General features: G+C 53.4%; 2 protein-coding genes across 4 annotated transcripts in view; both read left to right on the top strand.

Moving 5' to 3' along the window:
- Positions 1 to 6,545, top strand: part of LOC132241552 (mammaglobin-A-like) — a 39,572-nt gene extending 33,027 nt beyond the window's left edge. Inside the window, exons 1-3 of one of the 2 annotated variants that reach the window (XM_059710439.1) lie at positions 3,703 to 3,857; positions 4,252 to 4,439; positions 6,347 to 6,545. In XM_059710439.1, coding sequence (XP_059566422.1) covers positions 3,803 to 3,857; positions 4,252 to 4,439; positions 6,347 to 6,385 — 282 coding nt within the window. In that variant the 5' untranslated portion in view covers positions 3,703 to 3,802 and the 3' untranslated portion in view covers positions 6,386 to 6,545. Of the gene's footprint in view, positions 1 to 3,702; positions 3,858 to 4,251; positions 4,440 to 6,346 lie in introns of those variants that run through there. The other variant, XM_059710441.1, reaches the window with a different exon arrangement.
- Positions 1 to 20,900, top strand: part of LOC132241555 (secretoglobin family 1D member 2-like) — a 70,150-nt gene extending 49,250 nt beyond the window's left edge. Inside the window, exons 1-3 of one of the 2 annotated variants that reach the window (XM_059710445.1) lie at positions 17,685 to 17,820; positions 19,410 to 19,597; positions 20,763 to 20,900. In XM_059710445.1, coding sequence (XP_059566428.1) covers positions 17,766 to 17,820; positions 19,410 to 19,597; positions 20,763 to 20,792 — 273 coding nt within the window. In that variant the 5' untranslated portion in view covers positions 17,685 to 17,765 and the 3' untranslated portion in view covers positions 20,793 to 20,900. Of the gene's footprint in view, positions 1 to 17,684; positions 17,821 to 19,409; positions 19,598 to 20,762 lie in introns of those variants that run through there. The other variant, XM_059710447.1, reaches the window with a different exon arrangement.
- Positions 20,901 to 27,662: the final 6,762 nt, after the last annotated feature.

Here is a 27,662-nt window from a genome sequence, read left to right as displayed (position 1 = left end):
TCAGTGACCTCTTCTCCCGTCAGAAGTGCCCCCGTTTGGACACTGTTTTCATCATCACTCTACTCATTGGGCTGCTGTTGTGAAGACAAAGAGAAGTGGTCACCAGTGCTCCGCAGGGAGTAAGTGATGTACCATTACTGGCCACTCATGTTTTACAGAACCTGGAAGTAAGTAACACAGGCAGCAGCTGGCTATTGAGAAGGTTAATAGACCAACGTTATGTAGACTATGTTCAAAGAGAAGATCTGCATAAACTAGATCTCAATGAAACTCTTTCAAGGAGTCAGAAAAATATCAGGTAAGAATGGATCAAAATGTAGTGCTTAATTTTCAACTTTGACCTTTTCCCTCATATCTGAACGTGATTATCTCTGGATCTCTTAGAGTAGTGGTTCTTAACCTTCCTAATGCCGCGACCCTTTAATACAGTTCCTCATGTTATGGTGACCTCCCAACCATAAAATTATTTTCATTGCTAATTCATAACTGTAATTTTGCTACTGTTATGAATCATAATGTAAATATCTGATATGCAGGAAGTAGTACAGCAGGAAGTTTCATGGTCTGCAGTGGTCCTTGTAGGCCACCAGGGTTTAATAGAGCAGCCTTCTCAGGTTTATAAATTAATTGCTGGCAGTTGATGTGTAGATAGCACCTACTCTGTGCCCAGCCCTGTTCTGAGGACTTACCGGCTGTAACTAATTCGGGCCTCACTACAAGCCCAGGCCTCTTCCCATTGTACAAAGATACCCCCTATGAAAACCCCACAGCCGGATGGCTAAAGGCATGGGAGGTGCCTGCCCTGGGCCTGGTCAACAAAATCAACAAACATCTCACTGCCATCAAGATGTCCCTATGAACAGAGCCTGTCCTGAATTTCGTTCTGGGAAAGTACCTCCCAACCAACTTCTAGATGTTGGCATGACCTTAAGGAAGAAGAGGTTCACCTCCAAGAACATCCTGGAGGCTAGTGTCTCAACAGCCCTGGAAGTGAGGGCAGAGCCAGATTTACAGAATCAGTGAGAAGTAAAGTAGAAAGTTTCTTGTGTCCAAATACTGTAGAGCTAATTTCTTCAACTAACTTACAATGAATGAAAAATTCAAAGATCTTATACACTAAAGATCCTTGTATCGATTTTATTTACAGTGAATCACTGAGCATAACAATAGCTCTCACTGAATGTTATTACTTTTATTAAGTACGACAAGACCTCAAATAGAGAATATTAGTGTGAGTGTATCTTAGGTCTTGGTTGAGCCTGAGTACCGGTCAGATATAATTCTAACCGCACATTTATGTCTCACCTCTGACTGAGGAGCTCACCTCTACAGCAGGGTCTGTCATAGCAGATGCCCCGGAGATGTCACTCCAACACTGAAACCAAAGTTTACTTGAATGGTCCAGTTTCTGAACTTAATTTGGGGACCTGAGTCAAAGGACCTTTGGGAGCAGAAACCATCAGGCCAGCAATACAAGCATTCAGACCTTTGGCTTGATCTATTTCTGCTTATGAACACTTCTTTTAAATGAGTCTCTTGGGAGCCGAGTTATAGCTCTATGATGCACCTGAGACTGGTCATCGTGGGCTCTGGGGAAAACATGGAAGTAAAGAAACACAGCCTTTATTGTACATGACATGGGGTTGCTGTTGCTATGGGGCCCAATGTCCAGCAGACAACAGGGACGGTCCCTAACCATGGGGACACCAGCAGAGTCCTCACTGAGTCCTGTTCAAGGAGAAAGTCTCCCATTCCATCATGAATGTCATTCCTGTGCCTTTGGAATGATGGCCAACAATGGTCAACTGGGAGAAGGTGTGCACATAAGAACACAACCTTCTTTATCCCTAGCTTCTTCCTAAACCAATATTGTGCTTGGAAACGTAGGATGCAGCTGAATGATGGAAAGAAATGAGTCCCAAATCATCCACACAGAGGACAATGCATTCACGGGTCATTAACTATTGGCTCATCTCTCAGGCTCTCTCATCCATTTCTTTTCTTTACTCTAAGCCACGTGGGCTGTCTTGTTCCTTTATACAGTCACTGCTTAAACTGATAGGTGTTTTCTGACCTGAGGTGGCCTGTCCTTGTCTGACACCGAGAGGCACACTCTCCATGCTTCCCTTCCCTTGCTGAGTGCCATCTGCACTCAGGGCCTCTGTACATGCTGTTGCCTCTCCTAGAACAGGCTTCCCCAGAAGGTCCCTTGGATTCACTGTCACTGATGCAGGAAATGTCACACAACCCAAGGAGTCCTGGTGAGATAACCCACCGGGACCTCCTCACAGGAGGCTGCCCTAGTGGTTTCTGTTTTTCATGACACAATCACTTTCCTTTATCTCATATTTAAGGAAAGCTTGTTTGTGGTTTTCCAGTTAGAGGTAAGCTGCACAGGGGCAAGGTCTTGGTCCACCTTGTCTGTACAGCTGGATCTGTGACAGGAAGCACAGGGCCCAGTCTTAGGAGAATGATGACTGCTATGAACATGGATGCTTAAAGGAATGGATGTTTGGATGGATGGTTGGAAGGATGGATGGGTAGGTGGATGGATGGGATGGATGGTTGGAAAGATGGATGGGTGGGTGGATGGACAAATAGATGAATGTATAGTTGAATGGATGGATGAATGAATCTTTGGTTGGATGTTTGGAAGGATGGATGCATGTATGACAGGTGGATGGATAGATTAATGGTGTATGGATGGATGAACGGATATATGTATGTATATATGGATGGATGAATGGATGGATGGATGGATGCATGAATGTGTAGATGAAACCTGTGGTTTAGTCATGATTACCCTTTCGAGCCCCTGTGCTAGGTTTCTACATTGAGTGTCTGGCATCCTTGCAAAAGTAGCCTTGGAGTTATTTATGCTCATTGTAGAAAAGAAGGAAAGGGACAACGAGCACTATGTTATCCAAAGACACTTCAGGTTTAGTGGTGGCATCCAAGATGCAAATCCACATCTGCACGCGCCCCGATATCATCCCACCATCCAGCTCTGCCTCCCTTAAGCATCAGTATTTCTACTTCTCCCATCATCTACTGAATCAGTGGAAGAAAACCCTCAAGCTAACAAAACTGAACAAAATGTAACTCTACATTTATAACTAAATTTATAAAATTGGCTTAACTAATGAGATAGTCTTTGTACAAACAAACTTCAACCAAGGCGAGAAGCTATCGCCATTGTCCAACAGAAGGCATCTGACATAGTCTATCGGAGAGGAAAGCCTGCCCTCCACAGGCGCTGGGTGGTATGGCCCCCAGCCCAGGTGACTGGTGAAGCAGGAGGCACAGAAAAAGGTTGTGAAGATCTCTGTACTTGGCAGAAGCAGAAGAGAAAAAGAGGAGTAAGGGCGGTGGAGGGAGAAGGGGAGGGGAGGAGGCACGTGGAAGGGTAGGATGAGCTGGAGGAGGAAGAGGTCATGAGAACCACAATAATAAAAACACAGGAATGACAACACAGACTCACAATGCTGTAATTTACCTTCTTATTTCACAAGCATAAATTTCATCTAATGTCATTACCATGATTGCAGTTCTGAAAATTCTCAGATTTTTTTAAAGCTGTTTCCTTGGCTTCTACAAACAGACCACGGGCGGGCTGGGTTCTGGATGATTCTCCTGTCTTTTCTGGGCCCAATGCCAGGTTCATCCCGTGACTCATTCCATCATCTGTGGGAGGGATTAAGTGGCCGCCAGGAGAATAAAAGGAGGAGTCTGGGCTCTCACCTGCAAAGTGATCCTTCTTCCCTGCCACGTCCAGTGACCAGCCAACAGCAGCGCCTGAGCCATGAAGCTGGTGGTGGTCCTCATGCTGAGCGCCCTCCCCGTTTCCTGCTATGCCGGTGAGTGCTGCCAGGGCCAGGCTTTGGGGGGAGGTTGGTGTCAGGGCCCCTGTGGCGGACCTCCTGCTCCCCAAGCCCCAGGCCAGAGGCCCTTCTTTCTCTGGTGTCTTCATTCCTCATGGCTCCATCGTGTTTGGCTCTGTGGGCTGTGGAAGCCAGGGAGCTGGGGGCGTTGTGTGCGGGAGGGGGGACAAGGAGGCAGATGTCTTGCTGCTCAGAGAAAATCCAAGACCCTGGGTTTGCTCTCCCAGAATTGAGGACTCGGACCATTGCCCATAATCTCTCTGAATGTCTGTCTCCACTGGGAGGTAAGAAGGTGACAATCGTCATGGTTACGCCCAGCAAGGAGCTGGTCCTCTGGAACTGAGCCTGGCTTTGTGTGCTTCCTTCCCAGGGTCTGGCTGCGTATTGTTGGAGGAGGTGATCAATAACACCATTGATCCTACAGAGTCGGAGACTCAATACGTCGAAGATCTTCAACAGCTTATTCCGGGTGAAGTCACTGCAAAAGCCCTAATGAATCTTAAGGGATGCTTTCTCGACCAGGATACCGAAACTCTGAAGAAAGTCAGCGAGATGATGGTAATGGCGGTTCCCTCTTACCTGCTCTTGAAGCACTGGCCAGGGACACGCGGGCTCTCAGTTTGCTACTAACTACTTTTTTCTTAATTATTATTTTTAAAATGTATTTTTATTGATGTCAAAGATGAAGGTAAAGAGAGAGAGAAACACCAGTGATGAGAGATAATCATTGATCGGCTGCCTGCTGCATGCCAACTACTGGGGATCGATTCCACAACCTGGTCATGTGCCCTTGACTGGAATCAATCCCGGGCCCCTTCAGTCTGCAGGTCAATGCTCTATCCACTGGGCTCACCCAGCTAGGGTGCTACTAACATTTTGAAAGCAAGTGCTGATCACGCTTCATGTCATCTCAGTGAATGTAGTTGTTGGTGAGTGTGAATAGGTTGACATCCAGAAAGCCATCCAAGGGGCTGGGGCTGGTTTGCCTGCTCATGTGGTGGAATCCTTATATGAGAAAGGCCATGAGGGACAAGAGTGGGTGGGCAAAGGCTTACCTACTCCTCAGCCCCCAGACATCTGGTTCTCGAGAGGATCCTCACCTTTAAGAGTGAAAAACACAAATAAGAAAGCGTTTTAAAGAATTTTCTAAAGCCCTAGGCGGTTTGGCTCCGTGGACAGAGCATCATCCTGAGGACTGCAGAGTCCCGGGTTTGATTAGGGTCAAGGACACCTCCTCTGATTGCAGGCTCCACCCCAATAAGTGGTGCAGGAGACATCCATCAGTGACTCTCATCACTGATGTTTCCATCTCTCTCTCTCTCCCTCTCCTTCCTCTTTAAAATCAATAAATATACATTTTTAAAAAAGAATTTTCTAAAGAGAGCAGACATGTCAGGCATATCACACCTCTCAGGAATGCTATTCCCAGTGCCCTTTGGAGCACCCATGTTTGCTAGAATAAGTGGTTGAACGTCCTGGGCATGAAGGAAGGCCCCATGAGTGACAGGTGGACACCTTGGCTATGAACCCGCCATGGCTGGTGGAATTGTTGAAAACAAAGGTCAGTATAAGCAAGGAGACCTTCTTTCTATTTAGAACAGATATGGTTCAGACTTTCCTGATATTCATTCCCTACCCAAACGGCCCATTGCAAACAGTCCAGGCAGCAATAGAGAAATATTGCCCCAGCAGAGACATAAACATCTGCATAACTAGGAGCTTTCTGACACAGGTGTCTGACAAGCTGGGGAATCTGCAGGAACCATGATAAAAATGAGCGCGTCAGGAAAGGACACATGTTGTGACGTGTGCAGGGCCAGTCTCTGAGGAACAGGCAGAGCGTGGCTTCCCGCGGAGGGTGGGGGAGGGGGAGACGTTCAGGGCCCGGGGCTGCACTTGAGCGACAGGAGAAGGCCCTGGAGGTTGGGACCTTAACACGACTAACCTGTCCATTGAAAAGGGTGACAGGGTCCTATTTATGGGACAGGCATTGACCACAATCACACCTGAAGCCATGCGCAGCCCCTTCATGGCAGGTGACGGCCTTTCTCTTTGCAAACGGAGGTTAGACAAACCCCTCGATGGGGCGTCTCCTCAGTTCTGTGGCCACAGGCACGTGGCAGGCTCAGGGGGAGGCCCGTGGCCCCCAGATGCACACGGGCTCCTGCTGGGCTGAGACACGGAGAAGGGGCAGCACAGCGGGTGCAGGGGAGGCCTCTTTCACAGCAGAGGAAACGCGCAGGGAAAGGCTCCCAGGGCCCCGGCGGGACCGGGTCTGGAAGCCGCGTGTCCTTGGCATCAGGACGGGCCTCCTGAGCGACAGACAAGGAGAGAATTCTGGCTTAAGCCAGCCCGCTTCTCTCCGTGGGTGCGGGCACAGCAGGGAAACATGGAGAGGCCACGTCTGTGCTCCAGGACGGCCTCTGTGGGAGAGGGGGTGTGAGTGCTTCTCTGTCTGTTTCCAGGACGCCATATACGACAGCAGGCAGTGTGACTCCTACTGACCCACATGACCTTTCCTCCGACGACAGAACGGCCCGACAGCAACTCTCATGGCAGAACCCACAGCGTAGCTCCCCTCTTTGCCTTTTGGTCCTGAAACTGCAAGACAATTGTTGAAACCTCCCCCACACGCTCATTCCAATAAAGCGCCTGCAACACCAAGGCTCTCTGGTTACTGACCAAATGGGGACCTCAGGAGACGCCCCTCACACTGCGCTGCTCACAGCGGGGACAGGGGCGTTCAGATCAGAACTCGTGTCTGCGACGTGAGGATCTGCAGGGCGCTCTGCCCATGACCATTCGAAGCCCAACAGAAGCCTGTCCCTGGGAAAGTGTCCTACCCGCCCCCCAGGACTCTCTTAGCCAAGCTCAGGTGCACAGGCTCCAGGACCCACCCATGTCCTCACGTCCATGCTGCGCCCTCTCATCAGGGCCGGGCTCCCCTCTGGGTGCTCTCTGTGCCTGACCCCAGGTGCAGGGAGGGAGCAGAGCAGTGAGAGAGGGGACTCAGGCAAAGCAGGGCTGCATCCTGGCGGGAACGCCCTCCCGCTTCTCCAGAACTCCCCCCTCCCCCCCGGCCCAGACACCACTAGGCCCAGGCAAAGGACTCTTTCCCCACACCCACAGCTTATAGCTTACCCAACACACACATATCTGCACACACACATACACATGAACACACACGCACATACATGCACACACACGCACGTATGCACACAGTTCTTTAGTGTGAACTCCTGGGCCATGCAGTCCTGGGGCTCAGAGGCCTTTGGGAAGTGTCCATTGCTCCTGCTTGACCCTGGCCATTTGCAGAGGCGTCTGTCCCTTCGCAGTTGGCGTGGACATTGTGATGGAGCCCTGAGGGCCCTGCGCTGTGAAAGTCGCTGAGTTGAAGGCAAATGGAACCTCAGATGAAAACTCTATATTTTTACACGTCTAAGCGTGATAAACACAGCGTTCTGAGTGGATACAGACTGTACATACTGTCCTAGTGTGCTCAGGCTGCTTAAGGAGGTACATAGACCAGTGGGTGAAGCAAACATTTATTGAGACTGGGAACTCCAAGGTCAAGATGCTGGCAGAGTCCGTGTCTGTGGGCTCCCCCCTTTTCCTGTGCCCCCCCTTCCGTCCCTCCTCCCATCGCTGCTGGAGCCGCCACAGATCGGCCTCCCAAACCCTGATCGGGGCGTTGCTGGCCCGCCAACCTCCCGGCTACCCTCCTCCCTGCAGGACCCACCAGTGCATGAATTCGTGACTGGGCCAAATCATCTTAGTGGTAAATGTTACCATTTATTCAAGGAAGAAATCATACCAATTCTACACTACCTCAACCGGGAAATTGAACAGGTAAGAATCCTTCCCCACTCCATCTATGAGGCCAACCAACATTGTTGGGATCCCTAAACCAGACAAAGATATTGTAAGGAAAGCTAGACAATTATTCTTCATGAACATCAACATAACAGTTTTAAACAAATTGCTAGCATGTCAAATCCAATGTGATTCCACATTAAAAGGGATAATACATCTTAATCAAATAAGTTTATATCAATAATATAAATTGAACCTTTGAAAGTCGACTAATACAATTTACCATATCAATACATGAGGAAAACCATATGATGAACAGATGCTGAAGATGGCTTTGACAATTCAGTAATTTATGATAAAAACTCTAGGAAAATTATACTTTAAAGGGAATTTCCTTGGTTTGTTAAAGCTCACTAAAAAACACACAAAAAACCTCTACCAAACATCATGGTGAATGGATGCATTCCTCCCAACAAGCTGAGTCCAAGGATGTCCAGTGCGATTGCTTCTGAACATTTTGTAGGAGGTTCCAGCCAGTGCAGTGGAGCAAAAAGGAAAAGGGACCATAAATGAAGAATTGTTTCTCGTTCTTGGCCTTTTGGCTAAGATCAAGTGTAAAACTATTTTCAGAGATGACTTGTAGGAAATCTGAGAGTGTCTACCAGAGGATTAAGTGAGTTTAGCATGGTTGCAGGATATAAGAGAAATATACAAAAATCAATTATATTTCTCTACTTTTGAACAATCAGAAATTGAAATTAAGAAAGTGCAACTCACAATAATGTCTAAAATTATCAAGATCTTAGGAATAAACTTAAGAAAAGACACGAAAGACCTTTAGAGTAAAACATATAAAATATAGCTGAGAGAAATTCATGAAGACCTACGTGAGATATACATAGTGTTCATGGATAGGAAACAATATTCTTAAGATGTCAGTTTCCTCCAAAATGATTTAATGCAATGCAATCTCAACCAAAGTCCAAATAGGCTTGTTTTATTTTGGTAAGTTTGTGAAAAATCTGGTTTCAAAATTTATATTTTACTGCTATGGACCTACAATAGCCAAAATAATTTTGAAAAATAAGAACAAATTTGGAGGGGCAATACTACATAACTTCAAAATTTATCACAAAACTACAGTAGTCAGGATAGTATGGTATTGATGAAAGATGAACAAATAGACGTAAGGAACCATAGAGTCCAGAAACAGAACTTTCTATATACAGTGGCCTGGTGCAGAAATTCATGCTTATTAAAAGGGAATTAGAGAAAATATTTTAATATTGCTATTGGCCCTTTCTCTATAATAGAAGTGTCATAGATGAAAGAAAATTAGTAAAATGTGAAAATCTTCCTCCTTTCAGAGTCTGGGGCATGCCACGGGATCCAGAGTCAAGTCCCCGCCCACCTGTGTGTACCTCGAAATCACACGAGACCCAGACCCGGCCAGTCCCATCCCCACTGGGCGAGATCCAGACCTTGCTGCTCCACCCCCATCAATCCCCACCAGGCGGGGGGCACAACCTCAGGTTCCCCGTCAAGCTCCTCCAGTAGAGGGCACAGCCTCTGGGCCTCCGTCAAGCCCGGCCAGGTGGGGGGCACAGCCTGAGTTCCCCCATCTTGGCACTGAGGCAGGGGGAGCGGCCTGAGGTCCCCTGTCAAGCCCTGCTGGGCGGGGGTGCACAGTCTCAGGTCCCCCAGCCTGGAACCGGGGTGGTGGACACAGCCTGAGTTCCCTCAGCCCAGCGCCGAGGCAGGGGGTATGACCTGAGGTGACCCATCAATCCCCACTGAACTGGGGGCACAGCCTGAGGTCCCCAGGCCTGGTGCCAGGGCTAGGGGTGTGACTGAGGTCCCCCATCAAGCCCCACCGAGCAGGGGGTGCAGCCTCAGGTCCCATGCCCTAGCCCAGCGCCACACAGCCTCAGGTCCCTGCTGATTGCTCATTATGGCTCGTTAAGGGAACCCCGCCTCCACTGTGGGCACAACCATCTTGTATTATGGGAACCCTGCCTCCTCTGTGGGCGCAGCCATCTTGTGACAGCATGATGGAGTGAGGGTCAATTTACATATTACCTCTTTATTATATGGAATGGTCACTTGGCTTTTCACAAAGGTGAATAAGCAATCCAGTGCAGGAAGGATACATTTCAACAGATGGTTTGTGAACAACTGGATATATTAAAAAATCTCCAGACCCACCAGTATATCAGATTTAACTCATGATGTACCATACGACTAAATGTAAAATCTAAAAATATAAAACTCCTGGAAGAAAACAGGACAAAATCTTAGTGTCTTTATGTTAGGCATGGATTTCTTATACATGGCAAAAAAGTCTGAACTATAGAAGAAAAAAAAAGATCAAAATGTAAAACTTTTTGCTCTTAAAAGTCACTGTGATACATCATTTCCCCCACGCTCCCCCTCCCATTAGTGCTACGGTGCAAAGAACCGACCACATTCCAGGAATCGAGTTGGTAATGATCACCACCTGGTCAGAGTGAAGGTGATGAAACAGGTTCAGCCAGGGGTGGGGAACTTCTGGCCTGCAGGTTATATAAGGCCCCAGAAATCATTTGGTCGCCCTGCCAAGGCATTAGGGGAGAGTTAATGAAATGTTTGGTCCAAGTTATTGGCTAATTTTAAAGTTGATCATTCTGTATGGCCCGTGAGTGATGTTCTAAGCATCCAAATGGGCCTTGGCAGAAGGAAAGGTTCCCCACCCCTAATCTAGGCTCTCTGTGTCCACGGACCCATCCATGCGTGCCAAGCCCACCCCTAACTGTAGCCCATCCCCTCGCCTACCTGCCACTGCCTGTCAGGCGCCAGCCTGTTACCTGCCAGAGGAAGCTGTCCCTGTCTCGCTCAGGTCGCCTGAGGCACAGCTGCTTCCTGCCTCCGTCTGGGTTGTGGGCAGCTTTGTCTGCGGAGCAGCAGTGGATGCCGGGTAAACTCTGCTTGGGCAGGAGCCATGGTATCGGCTCCCTCTGGGCTTCCATGATGCCAACGTCCCTCCAGAAGGTCTAGGAGAGAGAAGAGCAGGCATGAGAGGGGAACCCAGCCCTGACCTCTAAAAGGTTTGCCAACGACCCAGATACCAGGTGGTTGTCTTGTCTGAGCGGCTTGGAACTCAATTGTGAAGTTCCCTTGGGCACCTGTAGAGACGGAGAGGACGATGCTGCAGCCAACGGAGCCACAGGGGCCAGGCCCAGCGCAGCTGCTCCATGAGGAAATGTGGAACTGAAAAGCGTGGCTGCACCTGCTGCAGAGGAAGCAGGTCTGTTCTAAGACACGGTCAAGAGCAAACGCCAAAGGCTGTAGAATCCACGGATCTTCAAGGAGCCGCCGGTATGAGATGGCTAATCAGGTGTCAGGGCTGCTCTCCCTACACTTTTAACTCATCACACGTGTGACTGTAAACCCGCTCAGTGGACACCGCCACTGTTACCTCTGCCTTCGAAGTGGCTTTTCTCGCCTCCCGCTGTTTGGTTTCTCAACACCCTGCGCCTCGTCTTCCTGGGACTGAGAGGTGCCCGAAGGGGAAGGTGCTGAGTGGCGCCCTGTCTCTGTCGCTGCCCTTTGCCTAGAATCTTGACCCTCAAGTCCATGCCGCCTTGGGGCGCACCAACCCCGTCAGGCAGCTCACTTCGCATTTCCTGTAGATGCTCTGCCTGTTCTTGGGGGACGTGTGGGTCTCACACAAGCTGTACGGTCATGGGCAGAAGTGGGAGTTTGTGGGGCTTCTTTATGGGTGTGGGATGGCTCATAACTTTGGCATTTGCTCATGGATTATTAATTCAACTCTTTATGATCCCATTAGTCTCACTTATGTCCTTTGTGGGTTCTAATTTCCCAGATGTCGGACCTCTCACATGGATCGTGGGATAAGGAGTGGCCAGTCAGGTCTCCAGGGGGATTGGCACCCAGCAGGGAGCAGCCTGAGTTTCCTTACACTGAGCGCAACTGTGAGTCATGCCCACCAGGGGGCACCGTTTCATGCAGAACCTGGGCTCTCCCTGAACACGTGCAGTCTACCGCCCGCCACTAGGAGGCGCCTGTAGGCTTCCTCTCTGGATGCAATGGCCAGAGTGACTCCAAATGGCAGTTCCACTTGGGCTTGCACATTTTAAAAACGTCAGGCCAGCTCTTCTCTCCTTTATTTTTAATTCTCACCCGAGGATATTATTTCATCGATTTTTAGAGAGAGTGGAGGAGAGAGGGAAAGACAGAGAGAAACATGGATGTGAGAGAAACACATCCATTGGTTGCCTCCTACATGAGCCCCAACCAGGGCCCAGACCAGGGAGAAGCCTGCAACCAAGGTGCATGCCTTTGACCAGAATTGAACCCAGAACCCTTCGGTCCCCAGGCTGATGCTCTATCCACTGAGCCAATCTGGCCAAGGCAAAAGAGGCCTTTCCACAGCCCTGCCCAGTGGACTTAATGGCTGTCTCTTCCGATGTCACACCCACAGAGCACCAGACGATAAACTGAGGCCACCGGGGGCCCTGGAAGCTTGAGACGCAAATGCCGCTGAGCCCTGGGAAGGCACGGGACCTGGAGGGACAGCAGGTGACCAGCCTGGTGGTGTGGAAGGACAGGAGGAGGCCGTGGAGGAGGAGCCGGGAGGGAGGAAGGTGACTCAGAAGTGCCTTCTTGGAGAGGAAGGTCAGGGTCTGCATGGACGGCTCCTGTCAGGGGATCCTCTGACCGAGACCCGGGGCGGGGTCTTGTACAGATGCGATCGTTTAATTCCTGCTATTTTCTTGTAAAGACAGAATCGCCTCCAGGTGCTGACACTCAGACAAGTTAACGGCCTCTCTCCAGCTGACTCAGCCCACATGAGCCCCAGGTGGAAGGGGGACCCGCACCCCAAATCCTGATGTTGCTGAGTGTTCCCCTGCCCCCTCCCTGCGGCCCCGGGAAGGCATCAGGGCCCCACAGTGGTGGCTGCAGAGACAGGTTCCACGCTGGACCCGAGGAGCCGGGCTCACCGTCCCCCTTAAGCGACACGGAAACGACCTCCCTGCTACCAAGGCCCCTCCTCTCTGTCACTACCATCCAGTGTCGGAGACCAAGGCTGTCAGGACAGAAACAGTGTCCAAAGGAGAGTTAGCGGGAGTGATGTTTCCTTAGAAACACCCCATAAACACAGTTCCATCGGCCGCCACAGGTCAAAGCCCCTGCCCGACCCCATGGGAATCCACATCACCTGGGCTGAGTCCACAGCACACACTGAACCTGGGGTTCACGCCTGCCCGTCCTCCTTGGAAATCCCCCCACAAAACCCACCAAATATTAAACACTAAACCACCAAGTGGTCTTCCAATCCACAACGTGATATTGAAGAACAAAGCAGTACAGTCCCCCGTGCGGTGGGAAAAGAGAGTGGCAACACCTGGTAGAAGTGTGTCCACGTGGCTGGAGAGCAGGTGGGGCACCTGCTGAGACATCACCCTGGGGAGTGAGGGCCGAGCATGGGCTGGGGGAACTCCTGTAGAGCAAGCAGATTTCTGTGCAAAGGAGGAATGCGGTGGGGGTGGAGGATCAGGAGGGGAGTAGAGGGGGCAGGGGTTGAGACTGCAACTCAGGAACCCTCTCCTCCCAGTTCATAGGTCCATGCTCAACAGCTGAGCCAGGCCGCCCGGGCGCCTTTGTTTCATTGCTGGCCTGTGGGAAGGACAGAGGACACTGAGCCCCACAGAGCGATTGAGCTCTGGCAAGAGACCGACAACCAGAGGAAGGAAACACGCTCTGAAGCTCAGGCCCCCTCCCCTGGCCCATAGCCTGGGCCCCCCTCTGGAGCTCAGAGCGCAGAGCAAGAAGCCAGAGCCTCGCTGGGTGCAGGAGGCTGCGGCAGGCGCTCTGTGGGAGGGGAGGCGTGTGCAGCAGCTCACACATGTCCCGGGAGTCTCAGGGCCTGGATCTCAGGGCTCAGGGCACAAGGGCAGGGGCAGAGGCAGCAGCATGGCGTGTGGAGCTGGTCAGGTGAGGCACGTGGCTGATCTGGGCGCCATCAGGGACCTTTCTGTTTTTGATGCTTCTTCTCAAAGCGAAATGCTGTTGATCAATGCGTCTCCTAATGCGCTGGAGGGGGCTGGTGTCCATGTTCTCTCTCCATGGGGGTATCATTTATTGGTCACACAGAGGCCATTGTAGTCATGGCTTCCATCCTCAGGGGCCTAACTACAAACAGGCTTGTACATGATTGTGCGGATATGAAAAGAATGAGCCATGTCACTCAATTCCATGCACGCTTAAGAGTATGGATCTAAACTGCCTTGGGATCTATCACTCAACATTATTTTAGTCTGGCCAGTGGTTGAGCATCGACTTATGAACCGTGAGGTCACGGTTCGATTCCCGGTCAGGGCACAGGCCCAGGTTGCAGGCTCAGTCCCCAGTGGGGGAAGTGCAGGAGGCAGCCGATCAATGATTCTGTCTTACGGATGTTTCTATTTCTCTCTCCCTCTCCCTTCCCCTTTGAGATCAATAAAAGTATATTAAAATCACTTTGAATGAGTTGTCAGCCTGGGCTAAGAGTCCTTCTTTAATTCCATTCAAAGCAAGGCCAGGGAGGCCACCGTCATAGAGTTCTACAGACGTCACTGACGCTGCTCGTGGCACGAGAGCTGTACCTGTGGAGTGCATGCCTGCAGGTCTGACATGACGTGTGTGCCTCCGTCATGTAACACGGAACAGGATGTGTGTGATGGGGAGGGATCCATGGGAACCGGTGTCTCCAGAGGCTACATAGACAGCACAAGCCCACGGGGACATCACGACCCAGAAGTGATGTCTGAGGCGCCTCCATGCCCCAGGCACCTGGGGACCAGTTAGAACCTGAGCGCTGGAGGGGCCCTGGGATCCAAGGGTCGCACGTGACCAGTGCCTCCTGCTGAGGACGGGCGTGCAGAGACCTGAGGGCCTCGGGGACATTATCCCTGTCCCCACCTGCCCCCTCCTGTTCCCTGACTCCTATACCGTGTGAAGGATTATAAACTCACAATAAGCCTGGTTTAGATGTGACCATTAAATGGTCAATTAAGTGACTGAAAAGTAACCAGCTGGTGGTGCCAGAGAGAAATCCCAATAAAACCAGAGCCAAATTCAGACGCCCATCAGCCCAGAGGGTAAACCAACACTCCTCCTGGCAGAGTCGGTGAGATCCCCTGATATTGGCCTTTGGGGATGAGGCGGTCTGTTCTGTTCGACTGTCACTCACATTTTTCCATTTTGGTGCATAATTGTAATAGCTGACGCTGGCTGCCAGGGACGGCGCCGCCCATTTGTCCTGGATGAACCCACTTGTCCTAACGCACATCTGTGCTGTCCCCTTATTTCCAGACGAGGACACTGAGGCAGAGGGGTCAGCGCCTTCTGGGGACACCACCAGCGGGAAGCTCCAGAGCTGAGCTTGAACCTGGGAGTCTTACCCTGAAGATGGGCTCTTGCTCTCAACCCACTGAGGGCAACGTCCCACATTTGAAAGAGAGACCTAAATGGCCTCCAGGTTCTCAACAATGTGTGAAGCTGCCGGTTAGGGCTCTGATCTGGGGGGATGAACCTGCAGAATGATACCCGAAGAGTGGACTTTAAATGCTCCAATGTTCCCTCAGGGCAAGGTGTGTGCGTGGTGTTCTTAGATCCCTCGTCCCGTCGCTGAGGAAATGTTGGTGATTTCATCCTTAGGGTGTGCCTGCTGCACGTGTGTGGACGTCAGTGTGTTTTTGTTGCTGCTACAGTTCCTGTCGCCAAGGGGCCACTGTTTCTGTTAGGTCCACGGTGACAGGTTTGCAGGAAGGATTGCTGTGCCTGGGCTGATCCTGAATTCAGCTACAGCATCAACTTTCATCCGTTCTCACTAGAGTATCTTAGATTTCTCTGATGTTTGATTAATTGTCTATATACTAGTGGTCTGGTGCATGAAATTCATGCACATTAAAAGGGAAATAATCAAAGGGAATATTTTAATATTGCTATTTGCCCTTTCTCTACAATATAAGTTTCAGAGGTGAAAGAAAATTAGTAAAATGTATATGAAAATCTCCCTCCTGTCAGAGTCTGGGGCAGGCTGCGGGACCCAGAGTCTAGTCTGCGCCCACCTGCGCCTGCCTGGAAATTTCGTGAGACCCAGACCCGGCCGGCCCCACCCTCATCAAGTCCTGCAGGGTGGATGGCTCAGCCTCAGGTCCCCCAGCCTGGCGCTGGTTGCGGGGTGCAGCCTCAGGTCTTCTGTCAAGCCCTGCCAGAGGAGGGGGCAGAGCTTCAGGGCCGCCATCAAGCCCTGCTGGGCGGGGCATAGGTTCAGGTACCTCATGGAGCACTGCCGGGTGCAGGGAGCCACCTAAGGTCCCCCGTGAAGTCCCGCTAGGAGGGGGGAGTGTGGCCTCAATACCCCGGCCTGGCCTCAAGTCCCTCGGCCCCAGCACAAAGGCGCGAGGGTGTGAGCGCATGACAACCATTTGCATATTACCTCTTTATTATAAAGAATTATGACCAACTTATTGATGGCTTTTTATAGGCTTTTCCCCTGGTTGGAAGAGAATGTTTTCAACAAGTTGAGAACCTCTGTGTTTGCTAGTCTTTACTTCACAGCAGCTTTTAGTTCACAGAAAACTTGCCAGAAGGTATCCAGAGCCTGGCCAGGGCCTCTCAGTGGTTGAGCGTCACTCTGTGCGCCGATGGGTTGCTGGATCAATTCCTGGTCAGGTCCCATTCCAGCTGCCGCCTGAATGCCCGTCCAGCATGTACAGAAGGCGCCCGCTGGGTGCTTCTCATGGCCCTGGCGGGATTAAAACACAAAGAGAAAGTAGAGAGAGGTCCCAACTCCCCTTTCCTTCCGGACACACAGAGCCTCCCGCGGTCAGCACCAGACCCGGTGCTGCCAGGACCCCGGGGTCTCAGGTGCTGGGCCGGGTGCGGTGAGAGGGCGTGTCGGTCACAGGGAACTGCCCAGCTGTCCTGCCGAGTGGCCGTGCTCCTGTGCATCCCCTCCCTCGGCGACGACGCGTTACTACCGCCCCGCACCCATGCCAGCACGTGGAGTCAGGCAGTGAGCTTCTCTAAACAGAGAGAGAGGAGAAAGGACTGAGCAGGTGGAGGAATGAGGATGGCATCACTGAGAGGACGGGATTGACTCAGAAACCCGGATGCAAGCAGCTGAGCCAGAGCGTCAGTGCCATGCACCTCCCTTCCGTCTGACAGGTCCCCCTGCCCGACACCTGTCAGAATCCTGTCTGTGCTGCGTGGTCTCAGGCCTGCTGCCCGTCACCTGCTTCCCAACAGCCTGTCTCCGAGTCGGGCGGCCTCCCCGTGCCCATGGAGCAGCGGACCACGGTCGGCCCAGGTGGGGACCAGCCCTGTGGGCGCTTCTCCTGTGGAGCCCGATGACCACAGGGGCCACCTCGGACCGACAAGTGAAAGCGTCACCAGGACACGTGGGCGTTGATGGATCTGAAGTGGTGGGCATGGCTTTTCCACAGGCGCTCAAGCAGGAAGGGGGCAGTGGGAGGGTGGGTCTCCTCTTGGCACTGTTTTCTCTGGGGAAGCGGACACCATGGACTGACTCCCTGCACTGCCCTAAGCAGCCCTGGCACAGCGGGCACCATTTTACACTGAGGGTGCGGCCCAGCCACCCTGAGAGCTCGTTCACTCGGGGTCACACATCTCCCACAGAGTCACGTGCTGACCCTCTTCTAGTGCCAGGCCCTGGGCTGAGGGAAGAGCAAAGCGGACCCTGCCCGCACTGAAGGAGCTGAATCCCAGGGGCTCCCCCCCACTATCGGGGCGCACACTTGTGACCCTCCCAACTCGGGCGGGGCCGAGGGAACCGTGCCCGGTGCCAGCAAGTCCCACTCTGACCAAGTCCCCGGGCTGTGGCGTGATGGATGGCATCAGCCGACCGTGAGGAAGGGTGGCGGGAAGCCAGGCCTTGTGACCTGCCCGTCCCCTGTGGCAGGACCAGTGCGGCTCCCCGGGTACAAATAGCCCTGGGCTCCCAGGCTGCTCAGTCCAGCTCCTTAGCGCTCACGGTTTGCTCAGCTGATCGCTCAGCCAGGAACCATGAAGCTGGCGCTGTCTCTGCTGCTGGTCACTCTGGCCCTTTGCTGCTCTGACGGTGAGTGTCACGTCCACTCAGACACCATCAGCGGGAAGGGCCCTTCTCCGGTCCAGGTGACTTACATGGGGAGGGGGGACGGTCAGAATCTAACCTTTCCCGCGCCCTGTGGACCAGCCCCCAAAGCCCAGCACTTGGGGTGTCTGATCCCGGGGCTCTGGAACTCCCACAGAAACCCCCGCAGGCCAGTGTGGGCGGTCCCGTGGGAGGCCCCACTGCCGCCTGGTCTGTGACACAGAAGCAGCAGGATGAAGTCACCTTCTCGTAAGTCAGGGTCCTGCCCCTGCAGCGCTGTGGCCTGGAACACAGGCTGCATCTCCCCAGGCCTCTCCTCTCTGCATCCCAGCGCCCAGGAGAGAAGCTGGGGCGATGGCGGAGGGGAGGGTGTCCGAGCCTGCCCTGGTCTCACCGCCGTCTCCTCCAGGGTCTCTTAGGTGCCAGGTGAGCCCAAGACTCTTGGACTCCTAGGTTCAGACTCAGAGAATGTTCCAGCAGGAGAGGGCTCCATTCAAGAGGAGCAGTGCCACCTCAGGCTCAGAGTGGCCAGGGTCCATGTGGCTGTGAGACCCAGAGGCGCTCAGGCGCCCGACAGGCCCACCCCTCCTCCAGGGGCCCAGCCAGGACGTGCAGAGCCAGTGGGAGCGCTGGGGCCGCCACTGCCCTTTTTCCTGGTGAAGGTGGCCAGTGGCCTGCAATGCTGGGCGGGTCCTCACGCCCTTGGGGCTGAGCCAAGTCCTTTTGAGTCTCTTCCATCTGACTTTCTGAACCCCGTCCTCTCTCCTCACATGACCTCTGACCTGACTCTCCACCTCACTGCAGAGCAGCTGTCTCCCAGGTGGGAGGGGCCTGGTGGGCACAGTCCCAGCTGCAGGCGCTGACAGAAGCCTGAGAGTGGGGATGGAGAATCCAGACCTGGAAGGGGTTCCTGCAGGTCTCAGCACAACCCACTGGGTGGAAAGTCAGCCCAGTGCCTGCGCCCCCTCCAGGGGGTTCTGTCCTCAGGGCGGAACCAAAGAGCCAGTGGTGGTCTGGCCTCAGCGTCAGGTGTGACACTCACAGACTTCCGTGGTGAAGCCTGAGCCCTCTCCCTCCCATGACATGATCCCAGTGTTAGACTGAGCCTCCAAGGGCATCCTCCATCCCTGAGGAGCGTTCCTCCCTCCTCTCCGCATTTACTGTCCCCCTCAGCCCTCTGCCAGGGCCTGACCCTACCCTTCCCTGGGAAGACTGAGGGCTAACGGCTCCCTCCCCCAGTAGCCAGGCAAAGGCAGGTGAGGCTCTATTGAGGGCAAAGCTGAGTCCTTGAAATCCAGGGACAGTGACTGGGGCACAGCAGGGGACCCTTGGGAAGGCCTGGGTGTACTTGGTAAAGGGGAGACTGACCAGGGTGGTCACTGTGCTCCATCCGGGCTCCGCTGCGTGCTCTGTGACCCAGCGCCAGTGAGGACTTGGGGGAGATGCATTGTCCTGGGCACAAGTATGGGAGGAGACCATAAGTCCCTGGGGTTCCTGTCTAGATCTGAGGTCAGGGAGCCGTGGGGAAAAGTGACTTTCCTACATCCAATGTGTTTCTTTTTCTTCTCCTCCAGCAAATGCCAAAACCTGTCCAGCCCTTCAAAACGAAGCGAGAGCCTTCCTGTTGGACATTAAACCGCTCTTTTATTCCGTCCTCAAGACGTTTCCGGCACCTGAACCCGCCTACCATTCCACGATGGCTGTGAAGTATTGCGTAGACCGGATGTCCTTTAGCGACAGACACAAAATTTACGACGTTGTGGTAACTCCATTCTCCTTCTGCATAGAGGCTGCTGCTCAGCTGTATGGCCAGGCGGGAGGAGGGTGCAGTTCTAGGGGCACAGGTGGGGGGACACTGGTCCCTCTGCTCACCTCTGAGAGAGGGGCCCGTGGCCAAGGGTGGATGGTGACCCGACACCCACTGGGCCAGCCTCAGGCTGCACAGCCTCTGCAGGCCCCTCCCTGGGCTCCGGGTTCCCCACCTGTCCTGAGTGGGTCAGCCAGGGCCCAGGGGGTGATGGTGAAGGGCCAGACACTGCTGCCTCCCTGCCTGGGAGCCTTCTGGAGGGTGAGGTCCCTCACTGGGGGCAGGAGGCCCTGTCCCTGGGGAACGCCATGGGGTGGGGGTGCAGGGGGAGGGAGGGGAGGCAGGGAGCTGGCCCCGCCCTGTGAGGAGGGAGGCAGGTGGGGCTCTGGCAGCTTTTGCACAGCCAGGCCCAGTCCCTGTCCCCTCCCCCTCTGCCTCCTCAGCCATCAGGCCAGAGGGCAGGGCCCCTCCCAGTCTGTCCTCTGCAGCCACAGGTGGAGCTGACCGCCTCCCTGTCTCTCTGAGGAAATCAGACATTGGGGGGAGGAGGTGTGTCTCAGCTCCTCCACCCCTGAACCAGGTCGGGCTTTCAGCACGTGTACCCACGCGCAGGGCCTCGGTGTGGACATGTCAGTGCGCCACCAGGTTGCACGTCCCCCTCGCCCCACCCCCCCTCCGCCCCCCCCCCCCCCGGGGCTGCAGATCTCTGCAGGCAGCTCCTCCCGTGGCCCCTCCCACCTGGCCCCGCCCCCGCCACCCCCACCCCGCCACGTCCACTCTGGAGTGAACAGTCCCGTCCTGGGACCTGGAACTCAGAGAAAGCAAATCCCGGGCTCTCGGCTCCCCTCGGGCCCCTCCTGCTCCATCAGAAACCCGAGGCCACTCCTGGTCTCCTCGGCGCCTGCGTCCAGCCGTGGCCAGGGCTCTTCCCTGACGTGTCTGCTGCTGGGCCTGCACCGGGACCATTGAATCCCCACCTGCACCCTGTCCGCCCGCCGCCCCGCTGGCCTGTGCTGGTTGCAATGCCTTTGCGTCTTGGTTGTGAGCACACGCTGTGCCTGTGGCATCTCCAGAGGCAGCGGGACAGACGGCCCTTTCTCTCTCTCTGTGTCTGTTTCAGGAGGCTATCGCGAGAAAGTGCAACAAATAGATTCCACAAACCCCCCTTACCAGGGCCCCTGCTTTCACTGATGCCCTGACCTTCCCTGGAAAATGTAGAGGTTTCAGCGTCTTGCTTCAATAAATCACTTGCCCTGCACGTCTTGTTTGTCTTGTTTTATCCCAGTCTCTGGCCGTGGGGGGGGGGGCATCATGAGGGGCCTTGGGTGGTGACAACAGAGCATCACGCTGACCCGATGGGCAGTGACCTGGTGCCTGAGGGCACGGATCACAGAGGGAACTTGGCTCAAGGCCGGGCCGCGTCTCTGCACAGACCTCCCAGGCCCAGGCCCTGCATGAGCCACGCAGGCTCCTGCACCTCCAGCCCGAGGGGCCCGCTCAGCCAGCCGCACAGCTGAGAGCTCAGACTCCTTTCCAGCGGCTGCTGCCAGGCCCGCCACGCACTGTGGTCAGGGGAGTCTGTCCCAGGGGCCAGGACAGGAGGCTGCGGTCCATCACCCTCTGCCAGACCCCAGGGTGCGGAGGCCCTGCTGGCTGTGCAAGTCCAGGGGGAAGCTCTTCCTGGCGGCTCCCCGCGGGGAGGTGGACGCAGTCCCTGTCTGGCTGCATGGGCTCTGGGCCCCTGAGCTGCCACTGCGCCTCCTTCCTGGGAAACCTCGGCTCCTCCCCCACATGTGGGACGGCAGAGAGCAGGCCCAGGGCACCCAGGGTGTCGCCCACACTCAGAATCCGGACCTTTATGGCAGCTGCCAAGTCCCCACAGAGAAGAAAGGGAAGTCCGTGGCTGAGGGCATGGAACGTTTGGGGCTCATGGCCCCACTGCCGCCCATCTGACTCCTGACACCTGGGGGCCACCCCGTTTCCCTGCACGGCCCCCCTCCCTCGCACAGCCTGTCCTTTCCATCTGCACAGCCATCGTCATCGTCCCCCCCTCGTCCCTCCCCACTTGTGCCCAAGGCTCCTACCGGGTCCCCTGGGGGTGGAGCTGCCCTCCCTGTAATGCGCCTGCGCATCCACCCCACAGTGACCCCCACAGGAGGGGAACCGGACCGTCTTCTGAACCTGGGAACCTAGGCTAGTGGTTGGAAAACTCATCAGTCAACAGAGCCAAACATCAACAGTACAACGATTGGAATTTCTTTTGAGAGTCAAATTTTTTAAACTTAAACTATATAGGTAGGTTCGTTGTTATTAACTTAATTAGGGTGCTCCTAAGGCTTCGGAAGAGCCACACTCAAGGGGCCAAAGAGCCGCATGTGTTTCACGAGCCGCAGTTTGCCGACCATGGGCCTAGGGGCTATGGTTCTCCATGTTTCCAGGAAGACGACGTCTCATTAGTCCTCAGAGTCTCCCATGACGAAGGGCACGTGATGCCCACATGACTGAGAGCATAGCCGGTGGTGCCATGTTATCAGTGATGCCCCTGCTGCCATAGTGAGTGTGTATGTGTCACATCGGGAAACATGCACACTCAGTTGCCTCTTTTCTGAAGCACATGATGTGCTCAGTCTATAGCCTGTGCTCGGTGGACGCAGGATTCTAGAGCTCTTGCCACAGCCTGAGAGACACCGGCTGGGGTCCTGCCCGGAGGGCCAAGGCCCCCGCTGGCGCTGCTCACAGGGCCTCGCACGACCCGTCCCTGCACCCTCTGACCATCTCCCTGCTCGGCCAGTAACTGTGCTCAGCCATCCTTGTCTTTATGCCACTCACGCAGGTGGTACCTTGGGTCACACCCCCACACATGGGTATGTGGGGTCCCTCTGCCTCCACATTGCTCCCTGCACAGGACCGGGGACCACTTCCTCGGTCAGGCCCATTCCACGTCTCCCCTCGGGAGGCCCTCTCTCACTCTCACCCCTAAAATAAACCTTTGTACACAGGCACACAATTTACACTCAGCGACACTCACAGAGATGCACATATTTACACACACACAGACCTCCCCCTGAGACAATTGTAGCAAGACTTGTCTGTGTGTGTCCCTGTGCGCTCACACACACACACACACTCGCACAAACAGACATGCACACAGGCAGACATGCATACAGACCAATGTGCACACAGGCAGATGTGCACAAAGGCAGTCATGCACGTAGGCAGACATGCACACAGGCAGACATGCATACAGGTAGACATGCATTCAGGTAGACATAAGCACAGACAGACATGCACACAGAGAGACATGCACACTGGCAGACATGCACACAGGAAGACATATTCATACATACATACATACATAGACATATACACACAGATATGCACACACAAAGACATATCCAGACAGACAGATATATGCATACAGACATACATATGCATACAGGCAGATAGATACACAGACAGACATATGCATATGATATCTGTATAGATAGACAAGCATACAGTCAGACATATACAGATAGATATATATACACAGACAGACATGCATACAGACAGACATATACAAAGACATATATATACAGACATAGGCATACCGACAGACATATACAGAGATACATATACACAGACATATGCACACAGACAGACATATGCACACAGACAGACATATGCATACAGACAGACATATACATACAGACATATACAGACAGTCCTATGCACACAGGCAGACATGCAAACAGACACAGGCACACACACAGGCATAGTGAGCCGTCTGTGCTCACTGTGTCTTTCTGTGATGTGGTCGTCGCATCACAGAGTAGTTGTGAGAACACAGTGACTACATTCACAGTAAGAAGGACAAATGGTATCACCCATTGCTGTGAGTTGTAAACTGCCTCAGAGTTTGCCAGCAGCCAGCAGCCCCTGGGCGACGGGGTCCGGGAAGGTCACAGTCCTGCCTCCCATTTCCCGGTGACTGGTCTCCAGGAAGGTGAGGGCCGTCACCACCACCAGACATGGGGACAAAACATGTGCTCCCACGGCATCTGCAGCCTGGCTCAGGTCCTGTCAGCACCAGCAGGGAAGACTCAGAAGCAGGGATGTCCCTGCCATGCCCAAGGCTAAGGTGTGGGGATCTCTGCAGGGAGAGCCCAGGTGGTCCCCAGGCCTCAGCTCCCTGCCTAGAGGGCGGCCCCCAGTGCCTGGGAGGTGGGGCCTGCTGACCTGGGGGGACAGCAAGGCTGTGCCTGAGGGGGAGCAGCTCCCAGCACAACAGGCACCCCGGGACCCTGCCCTTGGCCCCCCCAGGCCTGACCTCGGCCCCCCAGCTCTGCCCTTGGGCCCTCAGGCCTGTCCTCAGGGCCCCCAGCCCTGCCAGCCTGGCAGCTGCCGGCCCACCCTCATTCCCAGGCTCTGCCACTGAGACCCAGGTCTGCACAGGCCTTTTCTCCTGAGCTATGGACCGAGGGGGAGGGGGCCACAGGCTGAAGGGGCGGGGCTGGGTGGGGGAGGGGAGGTGACTGTTTAATGGGGAGCCGGGTTTGGGCTGAACCTGGAGAGGACAGAGGTGACATAAAGAGGGTGCATGCAGCAATGCCAGTGAACGTTGCAACTCATTTCAGGCAACTTGGCTTCTAACCAAACTTAGGAGAAACCTGATGTCTTTTGTTGAAAGGATTAATTGATTTCCTTAAGGAATCCATTGGAACAGCGGTTCTCAACCTGTGGGTCGTGACCCTTTAGGGGTCGCTTGACCCTTTCACAGGGGTCGCCTGAGACCATCGGAAAACACATATATAATTACATATTGTTTTGTGATTAATCACTATGCTTTAATTATGTCCAATTTGTAGCAATGAAAATACATCCTGCATATCAGATATTTACATGATGATTCATAACAGTAGCAAAATTACATTTATGAAGTAGCAATGAAAATAATGTTACGGTTGGGGGTCACCACAACATGAGGAACTGTATGAAAGGGTCGCGGCATTAGGAAGGTTAAGAGCCACTGCATTAGCATGTTAAATGACAAGACCTAAGACAGGGCAAAGAAGGGAGATATGAGGTATATCACTAGCATGACATTGTAGCATAGAAATTAAGGGCCTATAGACATTCCAGGGAGACCAGGCCTTATGAGCTTGCATTCTCCAGGAAGAGAAGCTCTGTGAGGAGGTGAGGACTGAGTTGGACCTTGAAGGACAAAGTCCATGAGGATGACAGACAGGAGAACGTGAGGTCCTCCATGAGTCAGGACAAGCCAGGCGAAGTCACCACCTTGGAGATGAACTCCGAGCTGGAGAACACACGGGCCCCAACCTGTCGGCCTAGGTCTGCACTCAGGCTCCACTCACTGTCCACTGAGTGTGAGGTCACCTCACACTCCACCAGTGACAAGGCTTCCAGAGATTTCTCCATCACTGGGTGTCTCAGCCAGGGCTCTGGTGCCACTGGATGTAGAAGAGTTCTCTCCTGGGTGGATGCCCTGAGCACTGCGTACCGTTTAGCAACAACCCGGTCTCACCTATTTGATGTCAGTGACACACCACCCACCTGTGGGGACACAAAGACATCTCTGGGCCCGGACAAATGTCCTCAGGGGTGGGCGCAAGGAGGAGGAAGATCATCCCCAGGAAAGAGGCATTGGAAAGAAGTATCCTTAGACCTCTCAGAATCCCCTTGCCATGCCCCTAAGGGCCAGGGGTTCCCACACTGGAGGCCCATGGTTTACAGGAAATTCCACATGAGCTGCAGGGAAAATTAGTAACAGAATGAGAAGATAATGGTGTAGCAATCAAATGAGCCCTGTGGGCTGTCACAAGTGTGTGGGGATTAAATATTTAACCACACGATTCGTGGAAACATCAACTTATGTAAAGTTCAGCGTTTTCCTGAAGGAGCCAAGGGGAACTGGCTGGAGGCAACACCTGATCCTGAATCAGCTTCCAAATCCGGGTCCCTGTCCCCAGGCATTACATGGATCCGGGTTCCATGGGATCAAGCTAATGTTTACTGCTAGGGAACAGGAGGAGAGAGGTGGCCCAGGGCCTGGATGTCAGAGCTCCAACTTCTTGCTCTCCTGACCTAGTCCCACCTATGGTGATGCCACAGTTCTCTCCGGAAACACAAAGAACTCGGTGTTAGCACCAGGATGTCAGGCTGATGCCTGGGTTTAGTGTAGGGTTGCAGCCTTGCCTTCATTAGAGTTTCCAATTAAAATGCATGTCTCCTTCTAAATGGACCCAATAAGTAAACATGTTATGTAGTCAAAGAATTCTTTCTAGAATTGCAAATCCTGTTCCTTAAGGAAGTTACACACTTAAGTTACACACTACTGTATCACTGTTGTCACTCAAAAACCTGAAAAGCGCAGGACATGGCCTCCAGGGAATCAACATGTAGGAAAGGGACGTGGCGTCAAGTCCTGGCCACCTGGAAAAAGGTGCACCCAGAAGCCATGGGGTCTTGGGAATGTGATCCCTAGAGATTCAAGGCCACCGTCCAAAACAAGAAATGGGCTGTCTGTGCTGTCACACCGGGAATAAATAAAGAGTTTCGAGCTAAAGGGACTTAGGCAAGGACGGTGGAGGAGACTTCACCTGGAGCCAAGGCCACGAGGAGAAAACTGTGGGACCTGCTCAGACATCTACCTGGAGCCCACACAGGGAAGTTGGGCAAGTCCAGGGCACAGGACTCCATCTGAGTCATAACGTGAGGGGCCATAAGAGTCACACTAAGGAGACCTGTCTCTGATATCAGCACACCAGGCTCCCGACCTGACTCTGCCACCCTTCCCCCACTACCTTCGTGCCCTTGGTCAAGGGACTTGACCTCTGTTGTCCCACTGTGTGCAGATGGGGGAAATGGTAGCCCTACCTCACGGGAGGGATCCACACATGCATGTCAGTTTCTCAGGAGGACCCTGGTCTGTGCTGCTGCCCTGGCATTCCCCCCATTCAGTGACCTCTTCTCCCGTCAGAACTGCCCCCGTTTGGACACTTTTTTCATCATCACTCTACTCACTGGGTTGTTGTTGTGAAGACAAAGAGAAGTGGTCACCAGTGCTCCGCAGGGAGTAAGTGATGTACCATTACTGGCCACTCATGTTTTACTGAACCTGGATGTAGGTAACACAGGTAGCAGCTGGCTATTGAGAAGGTTAATAGGCCAACGTTATGTAGACTATGTTCAAAAGAGAAGATCTGCATAAACTAGATCTCAATGAAACTCTTTCAAGGAGTCAGAAAAATATCAGGTAAGAATGGATCAAAATATACAGCTTAATTTTCAACTTTGACCTTTTCCCTCATATCTGAACATGATTATCTCTGGATCTCTTAGAAGATGGAGTTGTGCAGTAGAAAGTTCCATGGTCTGTAGTGGTCCTTGTTGGCCACCAGCGTTTAATAGAACAGTCTTCTCAGGTTTATAAATTAACTAGAGGCCTGATGCACGAAATTCGTGCATGGGTTGGGGGTAGGGGGTGGGTCCCTCAGCCTGGCCTGCAACGATGCCAGCATCCCGTCCTCGGACTCTGGCCAGAGGCCTCTTCCCTTCCCTCCCTCCGCCTGGCAGGGGCACAGACGCTGGGTATCTGTGGAGGCGGACTCCATGAGCCCAGCATTCCTCGCCACGGACTCTAGCCCAAGGCCCATCCCCTCTCCTCCCTCCATGCAGCTGGGTCGAAAGATTGGCTCAAGTTGCCAGAGCAATGCCGCCAGTATCTCGCCCTGGCCACTTAGGGCACCTCCGTCTTTGTCATGGAGTGATGGTTAATTTACATATTACTCTCTTATTAAATAGGATTGCTGGCCGCTGACGTGTAGATAGCACCTACTCTGTGGAGGTACAGGCTGTACCTAATTCAGGCCTCACAATAAGTCTAGATCTCTTCTAACTGCACACAGAGACCTGCTGTGAAACCCCACAGCCGGCTTGGCTCAAGGCACGGGAGGCGCCTGCTCTAGGCCTGGACAACAAGATCAACAAACATCTCACTGCCATCAAGATGTCTGTAGAA

Source organism: Myotis daubentonii, chromosome 9 (genome assembly GCF_963259705.1).
Source record: "Myotis daubentonii chromosome 9, mMyoDau2.1, whole genome shotgun sequence".
In the NCBI taxonomy this organism is placed as follows: Eukaryota; Metazoa; Chordata; class Mammalia; order Chiroptera; family Vespertilionidae; genus Myotis; species Myotis daubentonii.
The sequence above is the reverse complement of the archived record's forward strand: the minus strand, read 5'-3'. Positions and strand labels throughout refer to the sequence as shown.